Below are 26,421 nucleotides of genomic sequence, written 5' to 3' on the forward strand. Positions count from 1 at the left end.
ACCTCCTGGTTCATAGGTCTATGCTCAACCACTGAGCCATGCCAGCCAGACCATTCATTTTTTAAATAGTAACCTTAGGACTTACCTCTGATTTACAGATGATTAAAGTGAGAGGACAGAGAGGGTAAATGACTTGTCCTCGGTCACACAGCTAATACGTAGCAGAACCAAAAGATCCAAACCCACCTACTTTTAGTTTAAGCCCTTAAGCCCTGACAGTATGCTCTAGGGTCCCATCACACATATTTGAATGCTAAGAATTGTGACTTCGGTAAGGGATCAGTGACCAAGGATGACCTAGATCTTCTGAATGTTATGTCAGGACCCAGTAGACAGTTGAAGTACCTTCTCCCAGAAACCTTAAGACATGTTATTTTTACTGAGGGGCAGCTATACTTCTAAAGGTGTTTACATAATAAGCAAAAGAATGTTGAATTTTTTTGAACATTCACTCATTCAGTAAGCTAAATGAATTTTTTTTTTTTTTTTACTTGACAAGCCATCATATTTAAATATCTGAGTCTCGGTTTTCAGGCTGAATTCATGTTGTATATTTAAGAAGACAATGAAAATTCTTTAAAGATATTCTCAAGCTTCAACAGGAAGGAGCACAGTTTGATTTCTACTTGTTTTTCAAGCTGGCTTCATCTGGAGACAAACTCTATTGTAACTTTTCTAGAATTTGGTGCCAATAGGAGTAAAAATAATAAAATCAGTACAATTAAATTAAATAGGAAATTAGAGTCTTTTATGTACAAGGCCTTAGCTTAGGTAACAATTGGCCACTTTCTGGGAAACGGTTGCTAAAATTACAGGCGACCAGCAGTTGCTGATTGGCTTCATTTATTGCATTGTGTCCCAGGAAGAAAAACAATGTCTTGTGGTAAGAGCTTGCAGAGATAATATCATTTTTCCTAAACTTCATCCCCCTTCCTATTTTCTTATGATTAATTTAAGCTATCTATCCAGCATTTATTGAGAGTATTCTATACCAGGCACTGTGCTTGCTCCTGAGGTTTTAGATGTGAAAGAGAACTCTTGCCTTCAAGAATCTCACAGTATGGTAGAGGAGAGAACACATTATAATACAGAATAATAAATGCTCCGATGGAGCTAGTGAAGGCTCTATGGGAGCAGAGACAGGACAGCCAAGCCCAGCCGGCAGAGGTGAGGCCAGGAAGACTTCAGGGTGAGAGGATACTTGAATTGCATCTTTGAGGAAGAATAAGAGTAAAGGAGCTAAGGGGAGGAAGGTGTTCTTGGCAGAGGGAACCAAGAAATGGTGTATCTAGATTGGAGAATGGCAAACAGTATGGCACGAAATGAGCAAAGACTCGGGAGATGAAGCTGGAGAAGGAGCTTCGGATCATGTCACGATGGGCATTGCAGGCCATACCGAAGCATTTAGACTATTGTAGGTAATCGAAAGCCATTAAAAAAATTTCAAGTAGGGGAATAACATGTTCAGATTTGCTTTATAGAAAGATTACTGTGGCATCAGTGAGATGTCTTTGAAGAAATTGCTAAAGTTAGAAGGAGAAGGTTGTTGCAGTTCAGAAGAGAAATAATGGAGACATGTATTCAAGGTGAGCTGGTCATGGGGATGGAGAACATGGGAGAGATTCAATAGATATTTAGGAGGTAGTCGTTAAATTTAAAACTTAACACAGTGATCTGGAACCAGTTTGTCATAGCAGGGTGAACCTAGAGGAAAAGGAGGAATCTAAGATGACTCTCACCTTCACATTTGATGTACTGGTGCCATTAGCCAGCAAGAGGAGCAGAGTGGAGGGACAGGTTTGGTAAAGAAGATGATATAGTTTGGGATGTGTTGATCTTGAGATGCTGGTGGGACAGTAAAGAGGACCAAGTAGGCAATTGGGATATTTTTGAATCTGAAGTTTAGGAAAAAATATTGGACTGGGGATGGTACTAGTATACAGATTTGAGAATTTTCATTCTATGTGTTAATGCCTGCTTATGTTATAGTTACTTGATTAGTACGTAGTGAAAAACAGATTTACCATAAAGCTAATTAAATTTAAGCTTAAGTGCTTCACATGCATGGGCCTTGGCAAGGGCCCTCACAAATGTGTCTACATGGTTATGTTTTTATTTTAAATTGCAAAATCCAGATGTTTTATACAATTGGTCAAAATTGCTCTCTTGCCACTTCGAATTACTCTCTCACTATTGTTGTGTCTGGTGATGGTGCAGTGGTCCCAGGTGATTTTGGGGATCCAGCTGTGGCAAGTGAGCTGGGGATACATTTAATTTGGGTTTGCAGTCACTTCAATGGATAGTTATTGCTGGCCACCCAGTGAGGTAATGCTGTTGAGAAATACTCCTGCCCACTGTGCCAGCTTACCCAGGACTGTGACACAAAAGTGCAGGACCAGCATCATGTTGAGATAGAATATGTCTTAACGTATCTGGCACTGGAATCATGGAAATGGAAGAGGGTGAAATGTACAAAGCCAGAAACTGATCGGCAGAAACACTTTACACTCATCTGATTTTATCTTAGCCCGAAGGGCAGCCTGATACAGATAGACAGACAGACAGACGTGTAAAGAAGTATATTTGGAATGGGACCCCAGGCAGCAGGAGTTCAGGACAAAGGGAAGTGAAATGGGAAGCGGGGGAAGAAATGCCAGGATGTGATAGCACATTGGATATAGCACCACCTGAGGGCCACAGGCGTTCTATCCGACCCAGGGCCTTTCCAGGAGCCTTCCCAAGTGCTCTCAGAACTGTCCACTGAGTACAAAAGGGGGAAGTATCCTCCCACGGGCATTAATTCCTAACATATCCCCATTTCTGGATTGCATACGCATAACTACAGAGTGGGTTTGGGGAGCAGTCTCCAGGCAGAAGTGAGAAGCACATTGAGCTGCCGTGGGCTGGCCGTCTGCTTGCACCGATTGCAGGGGCAGAACCCAGTCCAAGCCTGTGTGGATGGGTCACTGCGGTGGTGGAAGGAGGAAGCCATGGGGCCTGGAGGATTTTGTGGTAGCGCTTAAGAGGGAGGCGTCTAATGTTGACAGAGATTCTACTCATTCATTCCTAGTCAAAGGAAACATTCTCTGGTGAAGATTACATACAGGAGTGCAGTGTATACAGTTATAAATCTTCATTCTTTTTTCCTTTTTGATGAGAAGCACACAAATAAAATTACTCTGTAAGACACGAACTTGTACTGTAAATTGCCGCCAACATGCTACTGTTAATTTCCCCCGAAATGTTTATGTGTATACAATTATACAAATGTGATCATATTATGTTTATTATTCTAGTGTTTTTCTTACTGTATTTGGGTAATGTTTCATGAAAATATGGGAAAACTTTTCAAAAGACCGTGAGACCTTTGATTCTTCTTAAACGCAACACATATACCATTGTATGCTACCATTGTATGGCTGTACTAGAACTCATTTGACCGGCGTCGATTGGTGGACATTTAGGTGGTGACTTTTTTCTCATAGAAATAGAAAAACTTGCCTTTTATTTCCTATACATTTTTTCAGAGATACTGGCGGATGGAGGGGGGGGGAGAGGGAAAGGTTGATAATGGGAAGGTGAGGAGGAATTGTGAAGGAATTTGTTATAGAGGACGTTTGCTTTGTAAAGTTATCTGACTGCATCTTTTCTCCTCTACAATGATAATGAAGTATTGACTCTTCTGTTTCTAGAACAGGTAACAGAAGAGTAAAGTGCTAGGACTCTTATCTCAGGACAATGAGCGAAACCTCAAATTATCTATGCTCCCTTTTATTTTATTTTTTTAAGTTTCTTGTTTGCAGAAAAATTAAAGGTGGGATTAATATATTGGATAAGAATTTGAACTAGATAACTTTAAATTTTCTCTCCAACTCCAGGACTCAGTGACTTTTAATAATTTTGATAGCCCTTTTTCCTCATATCACATGATTATTAATTATATAATATATTATTATTAACTTATGTTAACTTTATCATAATATATATTAACACTTCCACATGCTCATTCCAACTTGAAGTCATTAGGAAGGACTTCATGAAAAGAGGAGATTTGAGTGAGAAAAGAGGATAAAGTCTTTTTTTCTTTTAACAAATTCACCCTTAGTTTCTCCTTTAAGCAAGTTTAAAAGGAACTGATGACCTCACCCTTCTTAAAATGCCTGCTCCTGCCCTGGCCAGGTGGCTCAGTTGGTTGGAGCATCCACTCAGACACCAAAAGGTGGCGGGTTTGATTCCCTGGTCATGGCGTGAATGGGAGGCAACCATTGGATGTTTCTCTCTCTCCCTCCCCTACCTCAAAAAATCAATAAAAACATATTCCCAGGTGAGGGTTCCAAAAATAAAAAGGCCTTCTCCTAAAGCAAATGTATGGTGTGGTTTGATCACATCATCTAGACTTCAGTAATTATTGTTCACTGTGGCTATTGTAAGAGGACTGTGTTTTTATGTATGACTTTGTGTAACCACCAATCTTGTCTACTTGTGTTGTAGAAATCATCCAAGAAATTAGTTTAGTTGAAATTAAGAGCTTTGGATTGCAAAACAAAGTTCTAAATGATTGTTGGTCCAAAAACTAAGACATGAGGAAGGAATAGAAGAGAAAATTATAAAATTAAAAGACTGATATTTAGTCGTAACAGCAGAAGTATACTTCTCTGTTTAAAATCTCCTGTTACTGGATATGTTGGACTGTTACTAATCTGTAAGACTATTACCTCATCAGTTTGGTCAGTCTTCCATCCTTACAAAGGCTACAAGTCTAAAGGAAAGACAAAAATAGACTCATTGCTTCTGAAATAAACCCCACAGTTCTATAGAAGAACTACCTGTCTCTTGGGAAAGATGAGAAGGTTCCCATCATCTCAGCCATCTTTTGTCTTAGCCATGTTTTCCATTGCTGATCATTTACTAGGAAAACATTCCAGCGAGTGTACAGTGAGTGTTACAGACCACTAAAAAAGATGAAGTGGAGATGCCCGGCATGCCTCACTATTTATAAGAAAATATTTCTCCAAAAGATGGGAAAATTCAAGTCTTTAAATACTCTGGGAGAAAGGAATAATGGAAAAAACTCTTCAGTGTCTGCTCTTTGGTTCACAAGATTTTCTCACAAATCACTTGGATGGGACATTAAGCAAGTCACAGAACAACTGGAATCTTCTATGAATTGACTCACTGGGTTTCTGGCTGAGGTATCTGACAGCAGGACTGAGGAAGTAAGACAGAGAACAAGCTGGTGGTAGTGAGGGGGGGGGGGGGCGGGGGTGAGCCCATCCACTGTTTGTTGGTCTGGAATCCTGACCTGGGTGGGAGGACCACAGGGCTGTCTTTAATAGGGTAGGACTCTGGGATGCATTGAAGTGAATAATTTGGCTTCTTGTCTTTTAAATCCAGCCACAGTTTAGTCTAGGTTAGTTTTTTTTGTTGTTGTTCCAAATGATTATTTCTATTCCTACGAGGAAGTTCATTGAGCGGGTCTCTGGCACAGTATACATACATTAGCTTGTCTTCATAGACAAGTCATTCATTGTCTTGAGTTTGGGAAATGAAAATGTAATCTAACCCTAATTTTCTCATGGTATCTGCTTTCTGAGTCCCTTTGTGTCTGAGTCTGTCAGTCATGGTTCAAAAGCAAAACCAGTAGAGGATGGACACACACACAACATTCATTAAGGGATTTATTGTAAGGAACAGGCTTACATATGTAATTGTAATCTAAGAAAGTCCAAAGTCCCTATGACAGGCCATCAGGAGGGAAGATCCTAAATAGGCTGGAACCCCAAGACATGGTCTGCCATGGTCAGGTAGAACGTCTCTTCCTCAGAGATGGAAGGAGACGTGACTTGGGGTGGTGAACACACGATACGATATACAGATGATGTATTCTAGAATTGTACACCTGAAACCTATATGATTTTATTAACCAATGTCACCCCAATAAATTTATTTTTTAAAGGCCTTCCAGCTGATTATAAGTCAGTCCCACCAAGATATCCTTAATTAAGGTTAACCCATTAGGGACTTTATACCCGAAAAATCTCTTCACAGCAGCACCTAGATTAGTGTTTAATTACTGGGGACTGTTACCTATCCAAGTTCCATCAAAAATCCATCACACAGCCCGGTTTGGCTCGGTGGATAGAGCATCGCTCTGTGGACTGAAGGGTCGCAGGTTCAATTCCAGTCAAAGGCGTGTACCTTGGTTGCAGGCTCAATCCCCAACCCCAGCTGGGGCATATGTGGGAGGCAACTAATCGATGTGTCTCTCACATCTATGTTTCTCTCTCTGTGTCTCTCCCCCTCCCTTCCACTTTCTCTAAAAAAAAAAAAAAAAAAAAAATTAATGGAAAAGTATCCTTGGGTGAGGATTAACAACAACAACAACAAGAAATCCACCACATTATGAGAAGCCAGAGGAGCTGCCTGGAAAATTATACTGCCACAGAGGTCTCTCTGCAGACATTTACTAAGTCACGGTGTGGTCTCTGCTGCTCTCCAAAAACAATGCTGCCTGAGCACTCAGTCAGGCAACAACCTGCCCTGGGTGTCTCAGCCGGGAAGCCTAGTTCTCTAGCCTTGCCAGGATTGGACCCCATTTTTGAGTTTTCAGACTTCCATGTAGAACAAGTTTTTGTGGATTAAAAAGTGTTTTCCCATTGATTGCCATTTTGTGAGCTTTTTAATATTTGCTTAAACTTAAAAGCTAAAGCTAAGAAATCTACTGGAAACCTTGCCAGTAGAAATCTAAGCATGTATTTCACCAGAGAAGTTATTAAAATGATCTGTTTTGGAGGGAAGGGGAAGTATTTGTGGCTCTAAAAGGGCAGAGATCCTTGTGGGAATGGAAGTTTGATTCTGCAGCAGCGTCAGTGTCAGTATCTGCTAGAGATGCTACCATTTAGGGGAAACTGGGTAAAAGTACACCAGATCTTTCTGTTATTTCTTACAACTGCATAAGAATGTACAATTATCTCAAAACAAAAATTCTAATTTAAAAATGTTTCATTTTGTAAATCTAAGAATCTTTTCATAATATAAATTATTTTCTAATTCATGTTTAAAAAAATACACACCACAAACATGTTTTCTTAAGGAGGTGGACATCTCTATGAACAAGCACTGTGCTGGGAAAAAAGTACGTAACGGTGTTTGAGGACTGGGAGAAAGGATGCCTGACAGGAAAATTACAGGTGACAGGTGAGGGTAGTGTTTAATATAAAAGCGTTTTGTAAAAATCAAGGCTAAGTTCTTAGATGAAATATTGGGCATACTGCAAAAAGATAGTATCTTCACTCTAATGATAACAGAGAAGTTATAGTTATAAATTAAAAAATAATGTGGAGGAGGGAGTTTTAGGACAAATAAGATATAATTTTAGCCCAGAAAAGTGTATAGATTGAAAATAAAAATAGGTTCAAAGGGTTTAGGTAAAATTTTGGATTCACTCAGTAAATATTTGTGTGCCTACAATGAATCAAACAGGTACCTGTAGTTTAATGTACTTCACACTTTAATATAATTCCTAACATGCAAATGTTGATGTCATTGAAGGCAGCCGTACCTTCTCTGAGTCTCCACAGATGCAGCTGTCAAAATCTGAGAACCACGTGGGTTGGATTTTCTCAGTGTGTAATATTTCTGATCTTATTGCAGGAGAGCTTTTTATGGAAAAGTGAAATTCAACCAGTCAATCATAATAACATTAAAAATGTTTTAATTGATTTGAGAGAGAAGCATCGGGTTGTTTTTCCACTTACTTATGCATTCATTGGTTGATTCTTCTTTGTGCCCCGACTGGATATCGAAACTGCAGCCTCGTCATATTGGGACGACGCTTTAACCAACTGAGCTACCCGGCCAGGCAGTAATGTAACAGTTTAAAGATAGCCACAAACATAATTCTTTTAAATATTAATTGTCAGAAAAGATACTTTTCTTTTTCAGGTATTTCTATTTTAGGGGTATAGAATAAGAAACTTCAGTAACGAATGGGAAAGTGGGAACAAACTCAGTTTAAATGTTAAGAAACAGGTATTTATAGCAAACACGTAGAAGCAAGCCTGAGGCAGTAAGAGAGATTGCCTCCAGGTGCAGCATTGAGGCTGGGCCCTGGTAAACCTGGCCTCCTGCTTGGACTCCCCGGGGCTCCCTGCACTGTGCCCAGGACTCTGCAGTCACCTTTGGGGAAGGCATCTGCTAAACAAAGTCCTTTACAGGCTGAGCAGCTCAGTGAATGGCTACCTCCTTGCTTTCAGAGTGTGAGGGGCCAATGAATAGCAGGCCCGCTCCCTGAAAGCTATTATGATCTACAAAATGAATAGATAAATTCAGGGTTTTACCCTATAAAGAAATATCTGTATCAAAAAATTGCTACTCTCACCAAAAAACTTAATTTTTTAGGAAACCATGATTCCAAATCCCGCCCCAGTAAACCTCCTGGCGGACAGGATCTAACGGAGGGAGGCTGTCGATGGCTAGGATGACTCCCACGTGTCTGGAGTGGAGGAGCTGTCCTCTTAGGCAGACTTGGGGCAGCCACTTACTGGTTGGCCATTGGAATTTTTGGAAATAGTAAACCTTTTGGTAAAAGGGGCCTTTTATCTCCCAGAATAGCAACTGTTATCATCACTTAAAACCAGTAACTTCTATATACAGCAAGTGCTTCTATATATATACTCATGTATTGTTTTTATAGGACTATTTTAAGATCTGTGTCACATTTTTCTAGTCTATTTTATGGTGGGAAAATTCAATTGGAAAAAATGCACTTAGCTCTGGTGGGGATGGTAAGGTAAAATAAGTACTTAAAAAAAAACACGATGAAGTTTGTTGTTTTCATTTTAGCTTTAAACAGTACAGAAATAGTAAGGGGATAGCTCCCTGAATGACATTGTAGTGTTTCTCCTTAAGCAAATGCAGCCATTGTCCTCAGGCTATAATACTAGGTCTGTCACTGTATTAGAAGACCTGCAGGCATGTGTGAGAATGCATTACCAAAATCTGTGAGAAAATGGCTTTGTGTTTGTGTAGTGTGGCTTATAACACAGGGTTTATTTTTCTTTTGATTTTGTAGCTGTTGAATTGAGAGGGAAATGGATAGAGTAAGGACCTGTCTTACTATTTTTTTAATATCTTTTTAAAAAATTGATTTGAGAGAGACAGGAAGAGAGAGAAAGGGGGGCGAGGGGAATCGACTGGCTGCCTTCTGTGTGCTCTGTGGGATCAAACCTGCTACCTCGGTATGTGCCCTGACCGGGAATTGAACCCACAACCTTTTGATGTATGGGATGACACTCCAACCAACTGAGCCACCTGGCCAGGGCAGGACCTACCTACTGTTAAGAGTAATGTGGATGTAGAGATGTGGGCACTCCCACAGCCCAGGTGTGGCAGTGGCAGTGGGTTGGGTTATGGAGGTGAGTGAAGGGGCTGGGTATGGTGGTTTTTGACCTCCCCTTCCACGCCCCCCCCCCCCCACCTCCAGGAGAAGCTCCTTCCTACTTCTTCTATGGGGTTGAGTAAAACCATAGAGGTTATGATCGGAGAACATCAAGTCATTTGATTGATTGGACAGTGAAAGCATGAGAGGCACATAGAGACTGAAGGATGGGAGGATGGTGTATTTGGGTGCCAGGTTCTGATGGCCTTTAAGAAGTTTTTCCTTAATTCACTTGTTGATAGGAAATGAGAAATTCTGAGTGATTATGAGTATGTTGTGGTTTAGTAAGTTTTCCTTTGTGTATATAGGACTAGGAAAGAGACTAGAGTGTTAGGCGTTGTGCTAGACTTGGGGGCTGGGGCGTAGTCACCAAGGAGTTCATGATCTAATCAGGGAGGCCGTGTACCTGTGGTGAGTTCGGTACAGGTGTGCAGGTAATAAATGGTTGGGTGAGGAGGCCGAAGAACCAAGTGATTGCTTTTCATGTCAGAGATTTGAAGGCTACTATCATTTCCTCCTTGTCCAGGTTTCTCTGCTAGCTGAATGTCTGTGTCCTCTTTATTTGTTCCTTATACATCCTTTATACATCTTAAAGGGTCTTGGTCATTCTCTCCTCAGTTTGCCTCATAAAATACAGACCTGAAGACATTAGTCCAGATATGGCTAGAAAGAGTAGGAGAATTGCTCCTTCTGAGGTTGTATTGCCATTTAATCACCATAAGACATGTTGCTGGACCACCATGTGCTCTCCCTATCCTTTAAGGACCTGCTTTCAACAAATAGAATGGGTTGGGGAGAGGAGAGCCTATCGGAGAGGCCGCAGGTAGACCTGTACTCACCTTGAACCACATCTCTTACCACTCTTTGTTCCTCATTCCCTGTTGCTGGCTCCTCCAACCTCCTGCTCATTCATCCTGTAGTCCATTGTTATGTAGTCCTTCCTGGGAGGTGGTTCCCCGGGTGTACTTTATACTGTGTGTGTATGTATGTGTTCATTCATTCTTCATTAAAAAGGAAGAAAACACTGTGTGGGATAAATGAGGGAGAGAAGCAACAAAGATTTCAGTTTTAAGCATGGGTGATCGGAAATCTAATGTATCATTTCCAGAGGTCAGTTCTCAGAGAGGGAGGTGTTGCTTTGGAGAGAACAAGCCAAACTCTGTCCTAATGACAGGCCTTTTCTCCCTGGTTTAGGCTGCCTGGCAGAGCAGGCCAGCTGTGCCTCCCTGTTAGAAGCAGGAAGGGCTGTGGTAGAATTCATGCTGGACAGGGACTAGGGCATGGCACTTAAACGATGACCCTTAAATTCTTCATCTCCAACCTTTCTTTTCTTGAGCATCTTTTGTCACCCAAATCTCCTTTCATGACCTTTTTTCTACATTTGATACTTTGAACTTCTTCTTGAAGTAGTTTGTTTTTTTGGTTTGTTTGTGGGTTTTTTGTTTTGTTTTTTGGCTTGGCTTCTAGCACACCATTCTCCTTTATTCTCTCCTTATCCCATTGGCCATTCCTTCTCCGTCTCCTTTTTGGTTATATCTCAACTTCCTAACGAATGAGACATTGGCCTGCCCCAGGCTCAGTGCTTGGACCCCTTTTGACCACACCCACATCTGAGGATATTTAATTGGTTTTTGGGCAGTTTTCATATGTAGCCCACATTTCTTTCTTTTTTTAAAAAAATATTTTTTATTTTTTTTTACAGAGAGGAAGGGAGAGGGATAGAGAGTTAGAAACATGGATGAGAGAGAAACATCGATCAGCTGCCTCCTGTACACTCCCCACTGGGGATGTGCCCGCAACCAAGGTACATGCCCTTGACCGGAATCGAACCTGGGACCCTTCAGTCCGCAGGCTGATGCTCTATCCACTGAGCCAAACCAGTTAGGGCTGTAGCCCACATTTCTCTCATTCTCTTGAATCCTGGATTTAGGTGTGTAAGTGTCTATTTGACATTTCCACTAGGGTGTCTATTTGGCATCCCACGCTTAACCTGTCTAAAACTGAGCTTTTCCCTTCTAAGCAAGTATCTTCCACAATCCTCAGTAAATGGCAACTCTGTCCCTCCCATTGCTCAAGCCAAAAACCTTATAGTCAGCCCTGACTCTTCTCTTTCTCTATCTTCTGCCCCACATTCAGCCCATCTGCAGAACCTGTTGGCTCTATCTAAATATATATCCAGAAGCTCAGTAGATCTATCACCTCCACCATTCCACTAGTCTAAGCCACTGTTCCTCCCACTTGGTTTACTGGAATAACAATTGATTTCCCTTTCCCCCTGACTTCTCTCCACCAGTTGCCAAGCCTTTTCTTCCCACAGCAGCTAGAGAGCAGGTCACTCTTTTACTTAGAACCTTCTTCCAGTGACTTCTCACTCAGAGTAAAAGCTGAAGTCTTTATAACGGTTGCAGGATCTGCACACCATCCTTGTCAGCCGCCCCACACCCTATACACCTCATCTATACCCCGTTCCCTCTCGCTCTCTCTGTTCCAGACACACTGGCCTCCTTGCTTTTTCTGACTGTTCCCTCTGCCTGAAACATCCCACCCAGTCCTTTATGTGCTTCGTTTGGCTCCGTCGCACCCTTCATCTTTGCTCAGATGTCTCTGTGTTATTAAATGTCATTCTGCCCCTGCTGTTGCGTGCTCCACAGCACATTTTACACAGTCTGACATATTTTTTAGTGTCTGTTTCCTTTCATGTGTGTCTCCCCACTAGAATGTTCCTTGTGGGCTAGTATTTGGTCTTGTTCCCTGTTAAAAAGTGGGCATTCAGTAAGTATTTGAGTGACTGAATGAATGTGTGTGTCTAGAGTTGAATGAAAGAATGTCCAGCCTATAGGAAAGTTGAGTAGGACAGGTAATAATGAACATTTATAGCATTAGGGATGGTATGTGGGGAACAAGATAGCAGTGATGGGTTCCATGGTCTCGTGCTCTGGTGCCTACAGTTGTGCCTTCAAGGGATCTAGAAAAGAAAATCACTCTGACATTTCCAAGGTATATTATCCTAGATGCAGAAGAACAGTGGGCAGGACTCACTTAAGGTAAAGACTGACCTTTGCGAATGAAGCTGTAGGCCTGGGATGTGACTCTCCACCATGGCCTTCCTAGTTAGGGGTCAGTGATCAGTCCATCCTGTGTGGTTACTTTTGGTCACTGAGCTTGTCCGGCTTGTCATGTTGTCATGTACCCCCTGCCCCCCAATTGTTTGTATTTTATGGATTATAAATTATGTTTGTATACAAGATCTCCCTTGATATGTTTGTTTACTTTTTATAAACTGGACTAAATCTAATTCTATTTAAAGTGCTCCACTTCCTTAACTACTAATATGCACACTGATTTCCTTGGGAGATCGTAAGTATGGCCATTGAAATACATCCTTCATTCCATTTCGTCACAGAGCCTTTCCTTCTTTTATCACTACTTCCCTCTTAGGAACTTAATGATTAGGACCTGAACTCCCTCTTAGGGACTTGATGATCCTACTTATCGAAGCATTACAGTTTTTGTTGGCTAAACTGGGACTACTTTAGAAGCAAAGGCATGTCAAGTGTGTTTGACCTACCCTCGGTTAGTGAGGGGCCACGGCATCGCACAACTTCCAGGGGACTGTTAAGCCTTGCTCTCCACTGTTGGTCCCCTCTGAAGTTGTGCAGCACAGCAGTAATGGTGACTATGAAATGTTTTGCTTGAATTTCTCATTATTGAATCTCCTGTGTATTTTCTTCCTGCTGTTTGAGTGGCATTTTACGGCCCCACGGACTCGTTTGCCTTGTGCTCACATTATTAGGTCTTTCTGACTACAGCTGTGTCATGTCGTTCCTAATTCCATTCTTCTTCATCTACCCTCTTGGCTTTCTTCTTTGGCTATTTCTATTAGTCCGCTTCCTGTTCCACTTCACTTCATTGGCATGAAACGTGTGGGTACAAATGAGTCCATATTTTCCACAGGCAGTTACAGGTGTCTTTGTCAGCCTATCCAGTGGATTAATCCATCAGCATCCAAATGGGTGTCTTTCATTCAGAATTTGAGCCTCTGTGGTAAGGTTAAAAGATGCAAATGTGCCAACCTGCTGCCATTCTGGGCTGCTTTACCAATCCAGAGAGGATATGCAAATAAACTTTGATTTGGGGAGCTGGCAGAGGCAGAAATTTGATCCCACCTCTACTGTGTATAGATAATTTTAGTTAACTTAGTTCATCTCACAATGAAGACATGTTCTTCTAATTTCATCTCTGTAAGTGCCCTGCCGTGAGCACATAGCAGTTTTTGAAAAATGATCAGTCTAGGCCCGTGGTCGGCAAACTGTGGCTCACGAGCCACATGCGGCTCTTTGGCCCCTTGAGTGTGGCTCTTCCACAAAATACCATGGCCTGGGCGAGTCTATTTTGAAGAAGTAGCATTAGAAGAAGTTTAAGTTTAAAAAATTTGGCTCTCCAGAGAAATTTCAATCGTTGTACTGTTGATATTTGGCTCTGCTGACTAATGAGTTTGCCGACCACTGGTCTAGGCGATCATTTCATGCTGACTTGCTTATGTTTCTGAATTTGAATGCAAATATATCCATAGATCCCTGTGCTCTGAAAACAGGCCTGCTTTGACTCTCTTGGTGATCCCTTTCCCTCCATTCCTAGGACAGTGTGTGGTGACCGGAATACTGCAGGAACTCTCACAGCTGGCCAAAAAGGGCTCTCTCCAAAGCCTGATTGTGACAGCAACGTCTGCTTCATTTGTTCTATACACAGTTGAACAAGTTTGTTTAATTTACATATATTTAAAAGTTTGTGTTATTTAATGCCTATGATTGCATATTGTACTGATGGCTATATTTTCATTCTTCTCTTTGGAAGTTAAGAACCCACCAGTTCATAATCTTTTTTAGTTTTTGGTTGAGTCTTTTGTTAAGTTCCCCAAAATTGCTTTTCTGCTTTCAATCCTGACCGAATCCCTCCAATGCTCAGGTTAAGAATGATGCTATTGGAGCTCCGTTTTTTAAATTTCTGTATTGACAACTTGCTTACATTTCCCTGTTGATTGTTCCATTGATGAGAAGATGGAGCTCCTTAGCAAATGATTAAGTGGGGGGATGGTAGGTGCATTGTATTGCTAGCCTCCTAAAGCATGATTAGAGAAGAGGGTGGTCACTTTTTTTTTTTTTTTTTGTACTGCTTACCAGCAAGAAGGTTCAGAAAACAGGACTTCTCACCAGGAATTCAAAAGCTAAAAGAATGTGGCTCTGGGCAGATGCAAAAGTTTCAGCATTGAAGGTGGGGTGTGAGAGGGAGCCCCTAAGAAAATTTAATTTTCCGTCTAAGAAGCCTAACTCACATGAACAATTTCTCCAGGCCGATCTGCTGGTGCTATAGAGCTGGTATTCCAAGTATGTCCATCTGCATTTAAACGAATTGCTCCAAGACAATCTGATTATGCAGTAGTTACTTTGGTGAGAATAGCGCCTCAGTGGAATGGAAACTTCATTTTGAGTCTAATATTAGACCTTGCTTTGGAAAATTCCTTTTAAATGATCACAAGCTGGGAATAGCAAAAGAATTTAACTTTCGACAGACAGCACTGACCAAGAATTTTTAACTGCTTATGTTTGGGTTCTTGGGAAAGCAGATGTGAGAAACTCACCAGACTGAATTGACTAGACTGGAATGGACTTGACCCCGATGCGGTGTTTATATCTATTGCTGATAAGTTTTTTTCCCTAGTCTCATTTGCTGGAAGTATTTTCATTCTTTGAGCGTGAGCATGCTAAAGATGAAAATTGTTAGGATGCCTGATTGTCTAACCACCTAACCTTCTAGGCTCCCAGACCTGGTTGCCTCTCAAGGGGTCTGAGCCAAAGCGGGAAAGGCCAGCCAACCTGCAGAGCCCGAGGCAGTTTCTGAATGAGTGCTGCTGGGAACTGAGCAGACCTGGCCTAGGGAATATTTTAGTGTCGCTGGCCGTGTCCAAGTGAACCTGATTGACTCCTAGTTTTAAGTAAACTTGACTTCAAGGACTGCTCCTCCATCCTATCCCCCCCAAGAAAACCCCATCCTGTGATTTAAAAAAACAATATACGTGTTAACTGATCATGGAATTTCTATACTATGTCTACTTGGCTTAGTTTAAGATGTATTTCAGATGCTTCACATGCCCTGAACTGGAAACACCAATATTGGTGTGAAAAATGTGTTTAATATTTTAAAAGATCTTTCTGAAATTGAAGTGCATCTTTTAATCACAGTGCAGATATAATGTAGTGGGTTTTTCCCTCCCTCTGACTAAGCCGGTAATAAGTTGATGGTGCCTTAGACTTGAGGAAGAACATTAATAAATTAATAGGAGTTGCCCCATATTGATCACCTCAGGGATCCCAGGCACTGTCTTTGCTCTCTCTACCAACATTATCTCTGATAATAATCCACTACAGTCCCGTAGGCAGCAGGGATTATGAGCCTGCTTCTGGACGTGAGGAGACTGAGGCTCAGAAAAGTTACGTCGTTTGCTTGTGACCACACAGCCAGTAGTGGCTAATTAACTGGCAGTGCTGGAGTTCAAATCCAGGACGGTTCGGTTTGACTTCAGAGCATGTGTTCTTCCCTGTGGGTTGACATTAAACCTGAGGCCCTGGCCAGGTTGCTCAGTGGGTTAGAGCATCATCCTGATAAGCCCAGGTTGTGGGTTTGATCTCCAGTCAGGGCACATACAAGAATCAATCAATGAATGCATAAATAAGTGGAACAACAAATTGATGTTTCTCTCTCTCTCTCTCTCCCTCCCATCCTCTCTCTCTAAAATCAATAAGTAAATTAAAAAGAAAACCTGAGAAATTGAAAACATTCTTAATTCATTTGAACGGACAATAACAAATCCATTTCATGTTAACATAAATAATACTGAACTTAAAATCACTATTTTCCAAAATAAGAGAATTAAGTGTTATTGTTTTACCTTTTTTTTTTGTAGATCTCTTTTTTTTCTTTTTTTTAATTTCTTTATTGATTAAGGTGTCACATATTTGTCCTCATCCCCCCATTCCCATCCCACACCCCTCCCCACGGATGCCCCAACCCCCTGTTGAACTTAACCATTGGATAGGCTCATATGCATGCACACAAGTCCTTTGGTTGATCTCTTCCCCCTCCCCCCAACCTCCCCTATCCTCCTTCTGAGGTCCGATAGTCCGATCGATGCCTCCTTGTTTCTGGTTCTGTTCTTGTTCATCAGTCTATGTTGTTCATCATTTCCCCTAGATGAGCGAGATCATGTGTCCCTAGAGATATACTTATAAGAACTGAATGTGAGACGAGCAATAATAGTTATGCTGACAGGCAAATGAATCAGTCTGTAGTGAGTTTCTTTCTGGACCAACAGTTCTTTAGAGACCCAATTTCAATGTCCACCAGTTCCTTATGTGTACATGTCAGCACTGACCCCTCAGCTCTGGATGGTGGACAAATGGTGGTAACGTAGGTCCGACTCCCTCTGGTTTGGTCTCGGCCGGACCCAGGGGCACGGCTTCACCCGGACTCAGGGGCACGTGGCCTCACCCAGACCCAGGGGCGCGTGGCCTCACCCGGACCTAGGTGCGTGAGGCCTCACCCGGATCCAGGGACACATGGCCTCACCCGGACCCAGGGGCGCGTGGCCTCACCCGGACCCGGGACCCAGCCTCACCCGGATCCAGGGACACATGGCCTCACCTGGACCCAGGGGTGCGTGGCCTCTCCCATGTAGATCTCTTTATTATCTAGTTAAGTGGAAGGCAGCTGGACTCTCTTCTGCATTCAGTCTGTGCAGTACGACTGTTTTAGTTGAAGTATATGAAGAAAATCTGGCCTCAAACAGATATGTATCTGGAAAAGGTTCAACACTCGGCCCAGGATCTAGCCTACTCCTGAGCAAACAGTGTGAATACTCCCCTCCTACTCCCCTGATCCAGGCTACCCCCCCACTCCCAAAAGGAGGCAGAGGAGCAGAAAAAGAAAGGGAAAAACACATTTTATTGTGTACCCCACCCTGTCCTGCCTCCTAGACCCCACCTCACCATCACTGCCCCCAGCAAAACCACACTTGCAAACCTCACCTCTCCTTTCATCTATAGCCTTTCTTGATAATCATGGATATTCTCTTGATACTACACCAAAACTCCATAAGTGGACCTTGGGTGCAGTTGAATTAAAATCCTTTGGTCTGCAATCTTCCTTACATATTTAGATCCTTGCCCACTCCAGGAAGTAGTTTAATTCTTACCCCTCCCTCCTCCCTGAGGTTAGGCTAGACCTGCTTCCAAAACACAGAAAGAGTGCCTTTAGAGGGCAGAAAGCTGGGGACGCTGCCTGAATAACCAGGCGGCAAAGGTGAGCATCGCCCGTGGCGTCCTGCGGCAGCAAAGGCTGCTGCCGTTTTCCTGAATATTGTTCACTTTTAGGAAAATGTGTGCCCAGTAAGCTAAATGCCGTGGTTTGTCTAGTAGTCGTTCTTTCAGGTCAGTTGATGTTCAGTGAAAAGAGTGGCTGGAACCAATTGTGCAAGTGCTTTCCCTCCAGACGCCGTCACACTTCTGAAGGCAACACATGTTTCATGCCCTTCCCTTTTGTCACACAGAATATTCAAAGACAGGTACTTGGGGCCAAGATTTAATGGAATTAAAACACTTACTGCTTTATTAAGGATATTCTTAAGAGAAATGGACCCCCCCCCTCCTCGTTGTTACTGTACATGGTGGTGGAGAACCCCGTAGACGCTAGTACATTTTGCCACCATTGCCTCGATTTGTGCTCAGGCACCATTGGTTCAAAATGCCAACCATTGGACTTGGCAGACCTCCTATAAAATGGTCTTGGGCACCCTTAGGGGCCCCCGGACCACGCTTTAGGAACTGCTCTCCTAAAGTAAAGTGGCAATTGCCGAAAGGTCACGGAGGAAGAGCTGCCATCACTGAAGACAATTCTGTTAGGAACCCGGTGGCAATGTGGGGGCAGGGCAGTGTGTGTAGAAGGTGATATTCTCCTGGCTTACCTGGTCTTGCTTTTGATGGCTCACGACCCGTTTCTGCTTGGGGTATTTAGTGCATTTTTAAGTGTTGAACTGCACACTTTGATCATCTGGTATCTGTGTTTGCTGCTGTTTTTTTTTTTGTTTTTTTTCCTAAATCATACCTAAGACTTTATTCAGGAAATTCAGAAAATTACCTCTTAACCTTTGCTTTCTTTTCTTCAAAGGTAAATCTCACCTGGCTATTGTGCAGCGAGTTAACAATGAAGGAGAGGGGGATCCATTTTATGAAGTCCTGGGGATTGTCACTTTAGAAGATGTGATTGAAGAAATCATCAAATCAGAGATTCTGGATGAAACAGATTTATACAGTGAGTAGCTTTGCCTGAGAGTAATTTCCCCAAACCTTTGCTTTCCTGATCATGTTGTTTGTGAGTCATTTGACATCTCTCCAGTTGTTGTCTGCCTGTTTCCAGTTGTGCACTATGTGTGCAGGCTGTGTGCGACCTGTCGGTGTATCCAGTCTCTTTACCAGAGGGGGGCGAGCAGGGCAGGCCCTGTAATGTCGAGTGGAAATGTGGTTTTCTTTCTTTCTTTCCTTTTTTGAAAAGCCAGCTGCTTCTAACCATTGATCTGGGCATTACTTGCCCTGACCAGAAAATTCATTTTGCTCAATTAGGTAAATTGTTTTCAGGCAAATTTCTGTTTCTACTTAAAGTCATAATTCAAGTACTTAAAAAGTGAGGGGATTTATTAAATTAATGGATAGCAGTGGTTTAAATTTTCTAGCTCTGATAGATGAAAGTAGAGGTGAGGTTTGCAAGTGTGGTTTTGCTGGGGGCAGTGGTGGTGAGGTGGGGTATAGGAGGCAGGACTGGGTGGGGTACACAATAAAATGCCCCTTTCTTTTGCTGCTTCTCTGCTCCTTTGGGGGTGGGGTGGGGAGTAGCATGGGCCAGGGGAGTGAAAGGGGAGTGTTCACACTGTTTGCCCAGGAGTAGGCTGGATCCTGGGCTGAGTGTTGAACCTGAATCCTGTTCTATTCGAGTCTACAACTGGATCGTCTCACTGTGCAGCTTAAACCTTCTTCAGCCTCACTCTTGGCAAAGCTGCATAATGCCAAAGGTGTCCTAAGGCCTGAGATGTTTGGGGTCTCACAGGTGGGATAGAGAAAGAGCTGGGAGGCGTTTGGTTTTTGAAACATGATTGGAATGGATCATTCAAATGGCCTGGGGCACTCGGGGCAAGTGGTTTTATTCAGTTCCACTAGAACTGAATGTCCCTTATTTTAAAATTGAGGAAGTTTTCCATGTACCCTTTAAAAGAACAGACTTTATAATTAGCCAGTGACCTGCTTCTGAAAAGTATCTTATTTTCCCCTCACATCTCTATAGTGTTCTTAAAAAACTTCAGTGCCTATGTGGTTTTGACACTTGGGGAGTCGTCAGAGGTCACATAAGACAGAATATTGTCATGTGTGTCTACATTTTTTTCATTGTTCCTCACAGTGACTATTTAATACCAAGTGTGTATTTGTATATTTATGCGTTTCCGCAGGGGTAGTACTCATCATAAGAAAGGTAATTTAGACATTTATGAGATCTTATATTTGTATTTGAGTGAACTTCTTTCAAACGTTGGTTAGACTGATTTCATACTAAAGTGTTGTCTGATGTAACTTACTGATATGAAATGCTGAACATGTGGTTTCATGTATATTGATTAAATAAGTGATCAGAGATGATGACTTTTGTCATTTGAACATTATTTTAAATCTTTGTGTTGATTTATACTGTCTGATTCTCTGAATGTGAGATAGAAGAACATTATAAGTTGTGATCTTTTTCTCCCTAAAACAAGCCTAGTAAGCCATTTGTTTCACCCTAGACATTAAATGGTAGTGCACAGACTTTTGATTTGGGGGAAAGGAGCAAGCTCTTGGGGCCTTGTCTCTAATCTAGTGTTTTTCTTGATTATTATTTTGTCCAGGAAAATACTTGAAGACAGGTTTTGCCTTAGACCTTCTAGATCAGGGGTTGGCAAACTACAGTCCACGAGTGCCTGTTATCTGTTTTCGTGTGTCTCACAAGCTACGAGTTTTAAAATTGTGTTAAAAAATAAAAAGAATAATTATTTTGTGACATGAAAATGATATGAAATTAAAATTTCATGTCTGTGATAAAGTTTTATTGGAACACAGCCATTCTAATTCATTCAGTATGGCAGCTTTTGCTAAACAGCAGAGTTTAGTAGTTGCAACAGAGACTACATGATCTTCAGAGCCTGAAATATTTACTATTTAGTCCTTTGCAGAGGAAGTTGGCTGATTTCTGTTCTGGATCACTTTCTTCATTTTTGCTTGACCTTGAGGATCTTGTGATCTGGGTAGAAATGAAGCTAACAGATGTTAACTTTTTAAAAAATGTTCCTATTGATTTTTTAGAGAGAGGGGAATAGAGAGAGAAAGAGAGAAAAACATTGATGTGCCCTAACCGGTTTGGCTCAGTGGATAGAGCATCAGCCAAGGTTTGATTCCCGTCAAGGGCATGTACCTTGGTTGCGGGCACATCCCAGTAGGGGGTGTGCAGGAGGCAGCTGATCGATGTTTCTCTGTCATCGATGTTTCTAACTCTCTATCCCTCTCCCTTCGTCTCTGTAAAAAAATCAATAAAATATATTTAAAAGCAAAACACATTGATGTGAGAGAGAAACATCAGTTGCCTGCCGCATGCACCCTGACTGGGAATTGAACCACTGACCTTTCGGTGCACAGGACAATGCTCAAGTCACTGAGCCAGGCTGGCCAGGGCTACCGATGCTACTGTTAAAGTGATGTTCTATGAAAGTGTTCTGGTTTGCTTCTTAAGAGATTGTGCTCAGGTATTTGTTTTATCTCTCAGCACAGGCGAGGAGCCTGTCCAAGGCAGGGACACGCTTCCTTCGTGTCGTCTGTGACAGTGATTGTTCTTCACTGTGCAGGACACGGGAGCGGGAGACTGTACACTCTAGGCTACCTCCTCCGTTGCTACGGGTTATATATATATATATGTTTTATGAGGGGAAGGTTTTTGTTCAAGTCTGCCCAATAATGTACCTGTAAGGGCTCTACAGATCTCCGTGAGGTATATTTGTCGTTCTACTAATCAGGTTGCCTGTTACTGACTTTGGATTGCCGTTCTGACTGCGCAGCACTGATTTGATGAGTCTCTCTTCTGTCCTCTTTCCATGTGGTGTTTGTAACGTAGAGCGCCCACAATCTGGAGAGAGTTGTATGTTGGACAGTTGACTAATTCTCTCTTCTAGCCTTTGCAGTATATTTTGTTATTTCCATTTAAAAAGGGCCCTGATCTAATGAAATGCCTTTCCTTACTTTTTTCTTACTCTTCCCTCAGCGGATAACAGAACGAAAAAGAAAGTGGCCCATCGTGAAAGAAAGCAAGATTTTTCTGCCTTTAAGCAGACAGACAGCGAGATGAAGGTTAAAATATCACCACAGCTTCTCTTGGCCATGCACCGTTTCCTAGCAACAGGCAAGTGCAACTTATCACAGTTTGGAATCTCGACCAACCCTGAAGCGAGTGTTTCTCACCCACCGCTGACTAGGGTGGGCTGGGGTGGAGACTGGGAAATGGGGTGAAAAGTAATGCCACGTTTGTGTTTTGTTTTAGTTTTGTTTTTTTCTTTTTAAATTCTCTCCTCTCCTATGTTCAGTGTCGGCATGAACTCTGAGACATTTACCAGGTGGACCAGTAACTTAAATTGGTCTGAAAGGTAAGGATGAATGTTAGTGCCACACTGCATGTGAACAGTAGGCCAGGTCCTCTGCTTCCAGCTAAGCCCCTGGGAGCGCCAGCTGGCGGAGTAGGCTGACAGTGCGAGCCGGACACCACCTCGTTGTGTGTCCGACAGCTGAGTAATTCTCTCTTCAGCTTGCCTTGGAGGAACAGTGGATGTCAGTGATAACACAGGTGCTATGACTTACAAAGAAGAAAAATAGATTTTCAAAATGAAATCTTTATCTCTGATGGGTTTAATGAAATTAGGAATTCTGAGAACCTTGACATGGATTTCTTGACGGCCTCTTCAAATCAGATTGTTAACTTGGGCCCATTCCAGGAGGCAAGTGTGCACATTGTTAAAACCACCAACCCAGCCGGCACTGACCACTCCATAGAGGTCAAGGTTGAATGGATTTAAGAGACTGACTAACCCTTCTCACATCCCCAGGGGCTCTGTAGGTGAAGGCTGAGCTCTGTTGGCCAGGGGAAGTGAGAGAAAATCTGAAGGTACCCCGTGACCTTAGAAGACGTCTGTGTCCAAGATGGGCAGCCAGTACCTTCCAACTGCGTGCAGTGCGCTTAGAATATTTTGAAAAGAAGGCCAACAGCAGCCACATGAGGGGATGTTGTGCACTTTTTAAAATCACGTTTTCAGATAATGGAAATGCTCACAATATAATATTTACAACATGGGAAAATCCTCATAATTTAATGTAAAGTGAGGAAAAACAGGGTATAAGTCTGTATGTACAGGAAGGTGATAGCTGTCTTTTTGGACGAACACACATGCACAGGCCTAGGCGAGGTACTGGAAGGAAATGCTCATCACCAGTTGCTCACAGTGGTTGGTTTATAGGTCATTTTTTATTGTCCTCTTTGTCTTTTTCTGTATTTTCCAAAATTTCTACAATGTATTACTTATTTTGTTATTACAAAAAAAGCACAGAAGCTAATACAGAATTTATACTTTTCATACATAACATGATTTAAAACATTTTAAAACCTATAAGCAGTATTTTTAACTTACTTGCTTATTCTTTCTCTAATTGTGATATTCTTCTTCATCACCCAAGAACCACAATTTAAAATGAAATGTTATCCTACTCTGCCTCTGAGATACCGTAAAGTCCAGTTTCAGTATAGCAGCTTTAAATCAGTAATTTTGGCTTTTATTTTAAATAAAACATAAGTCTTCGTAAATAGAGATGAACATAACTTTTTTAAATTAGCAAGTTGGAGTGCATGTTGATGTGTGCACGTGCCTTGTTTCTATCCCGAGTCTCTCCGTGTCCCTTGTTCCCAGACTTTCTCAGGGCAGTTGAGTGGGAGATGGAGATGTGGGCCCTGCGTTGTGCACCTGGTACTAACACACAGCTAGATGCTTCCTGACCATTGCTTCTTCCTTTGGCTGTTGTTGGACAGTCAGGCTGTTGTGGCTGTTGAAGGACATCCTGGCAGTCAAGGAGCCTGCTTCCAGTTGATTTTCATTTATATCAGTCAGAAAATTAGAGTGTTCTTATGAGAACTAAACCCAATGACAGATTGAAAAGGAAGAATTTTAAATAAACAAATATGAAAATGCAGCATTTTCTAATTTCTCCCAGGTAATCTACCCCCAGTGGATCACCAAATGGAAGTCTCGTTAATCCATATTGTATCACTTTAATTCCTAGTAATCTTATTACCCAAATATCTTAATCACTAGTCTAATATTTTCTGTCCGTTTGAAGTGTAATGTCAAGTTGTGTTTATATCTATAGAAGTAGAAGCATTTAGCCCATCCCAGATGTCAGAGAAGATCCTTCTAAGGCTGCTAAAGCACCCCAATGTCATCCAGGAACTGAAGTATGATGAGAAGAACAAGAAAGCCCCAGAATACTACCTCTACCAGCGCAACAAACCTGTAGACTACTTCGTTCTCATTTTGCAGGTCAGAGAATTATTCAGTAGCTGTTTGAGCTCATTGAGTACCCACCCTTCAAGTTCTGAGATTTGGTCTAGATGAATGGGTGTTGGACTTTACATACTTAACTTCTGGGGTAGCCATGTAAGTGGGAGAATTTCATCTCCCTGTTTTCATATCTGTAAAATAATCTCTCTATATAAAAGGATAATATGCTAAGTGTCTGCTGGGTAATGACGTCACGTAGCAAAGCCCGGCTTCCTCTCCCTAGCAGCTAGCCTCTTTGGAGTTTCTTCAGCCCAGGAACACGACTTCCTTTATAGCCAGGTGCAAACACTTTACACTGTAACCAAATGTCTGTGAAGTATTTTCCCGTGCCTCATCTCATTTTATCCTCACAGAAGTCCTGGAGTAGGTAGATAGGAGATTCGGTGGAGTCCTATTTTCTTTTCATTAGCTGGAAAATGGAGACTTAGAAAGCTTAGAAACTTGACCCAACTGAAAAGAAGTAAGAAATGGTGGACCTTAAAAATGACTTCAGGTTTTCTCACTGTGCAGAATATAGTCAAACACTGCTGCAGTTAAACATTTTACCCTTTGTTTGCCCTGCGTGATCTACAATAATAATCTGCTTTGTGTTGATATGTACTGCTGTGTTGCTGACAATTACCTGAAAGAGAAGTTGGGGTGCTTCACTGGGCTGGAAAAAGTTTAGTTAAATCAGAAAGCAGGTCTAATTAAGCAAGTTTATTCTATATCTATAAAAGGCTAAGTTGACTTGCACATGTGCAATACATATAAAGCTCTTGCTGGCGCCAATTGCACGCGTGTGTTTCCATCTGTCATTGTTGATCGTGAATTTGGTTGACACTTCTATTATAGAGAAAGGGCGAATAGCAATATTAAAATATTTCTTCTAATTAATTTCCTTTCAATGTGCACAAGTTCGTGCACCGGGCCACTAGTTCCAATATAAAGCAATGTCATTAGTTACTTTAATTTCTAATACTGAAGGGCACTCAGTGATTGCTGAGGCCCTGCGTCAAATGAAGAATGGTGAGTTCAATTGTTAGTATTTTTTGAAGACTTTGGGGAATTACCTGTACATGTCTAAATCTTGGCTGGACATTTAAAATTTAAGTGTCTTGAGTTCCTTGGGTCCTATTTTTATCTTTTTTCCCCTTAAGATTTGTTCTTTTAGTTTCCTGGCGATATCTTACTATCTCTTCCCTTAGTACTGTCTAAATCAGTGATGGGCAACCTTTTGAGCTTGGTGTGTCAAACTTCGCCAAAAAACTGAGCATAACTCGGGTAGTGTGTCACTTTGAGGAAAAAACATTATTTCGCAAATGTTTCATCCTTAGGAGCAGCAAATGTTTCATCATCGGCATGCGGCCGCCTCAGCGGCCGCGTGTCATCAGAAATGGCTACGCGTGTCAGTGCTGACACGCGTGTCATAGGTTCGCCATCACTGGTCTAAATAATTCATTTATTATTATTTTTATTCCTGGTTACTAACCAGACTATTTTACAGGGGAACTGATGTCATAATCACCGCCTCTCATGGCAATGGTGACTTGTTTCCTTCTCACTACAACATAATCCACTATGTAAGGTGGGAAGGTCGATCCAGTGTGAACCCTCCTTGGGGCTTTGGTGCCCGAGTTATCAGGAGACACTGATAATATCACAGTATGACTTAATAGAACACCGTCCTTGGCATGGAGACCTAGATGAACATTAGAGTGAATAAAATGCTGGTTTTATTCACTTCTTATGCCTCTTTATTGAAGAATTACTTTGTAGGAAATCTTGAGTTTATTTCAATACAAGAATACTAGCCCCTTAAGCATTCTTATATTTCTTGCTTCTAAGAGATGAATTGGAGGTATGATTATAAGAGTGTAATCAGTACTTGGTAGGCCCTAAAATTTACATGAGTCCAACAAGGCCCCAATTTTCTAAGTGAATGAAGAAGGTTCTCTTTGTTTGAAAGGAACTCTTATCAGATATCTGTGTCAGAAACTTGGGAAAGTGTTGTATCCATGCCTGTGCTTGGACAATACTGTGGCATCTGGAAGCAGAAGTGAGGAACTGTAGAAAAATCCATGGGTTAACTGGTTACATGCCACTCTGATACAGTCTTTCTTGGAAACTTCATTGGCAGGGTTTTCGAATTCAAACCCGATTCTTCTACTAACCTTAGTTTTATTCAACTTCAAATTATTTTTCTTTTATGGGAAATGGACAAGCTCGAAATTGGAGGGGCTGTGGGGGATTTACTGCAGTGAGGGAATAATTATTATGT

General features: G+C 41.8%; 1 protein-coding gene across 2 annotated transcripts in view; it reads left to right on the forward strand.

Annotated features, from left to right (window-relative positions):
- The window catches only part of CNNM2 (cyclin and CBS domain divalent metal cation transport mediator 2), a 105,293-nt gene that overhangs the window by 67,909 nt on the left and 10,963 nt on the right, over positions 1 to 26,421 (forward strand). For both annotated transcript variants that reach the window (XM_008144255.3, XM_008144256.3), the window contains exons 2-4: positions 18,659 to 18,802; positions 21,824 to 21,961; positions 23,971 to 24,140. In XM_008144255.3, the coding sequence (XP_008142477.2) occupies positions 18,659 to 18,802; positions 21,824 to 21,961; positions 23,971 to 24,140 (452 nt within the window). The remainder of the gene's footprint in view (positions 1 to 18,658; positions 18,803 to 21,823; positions 21,962 to 23,970; positions 24,141 to 26,421) is intronic.

This window comes from Eptesicus fuscus, chromosome 17 (genome assembly GCF_027574615.1).
Source record: "Eptesicus fuscus isolate TK198812 chromosome 17, DD_ASM_mEF_20220401, whole genome shotgun sequence".
Classification (NCBI taxonomy): Eukaryota; Metazoa; Chordata; class Mammalia; order Chiroptera; family Vespertilionidae; genus Eptesicus; species Eptesicus fuscus.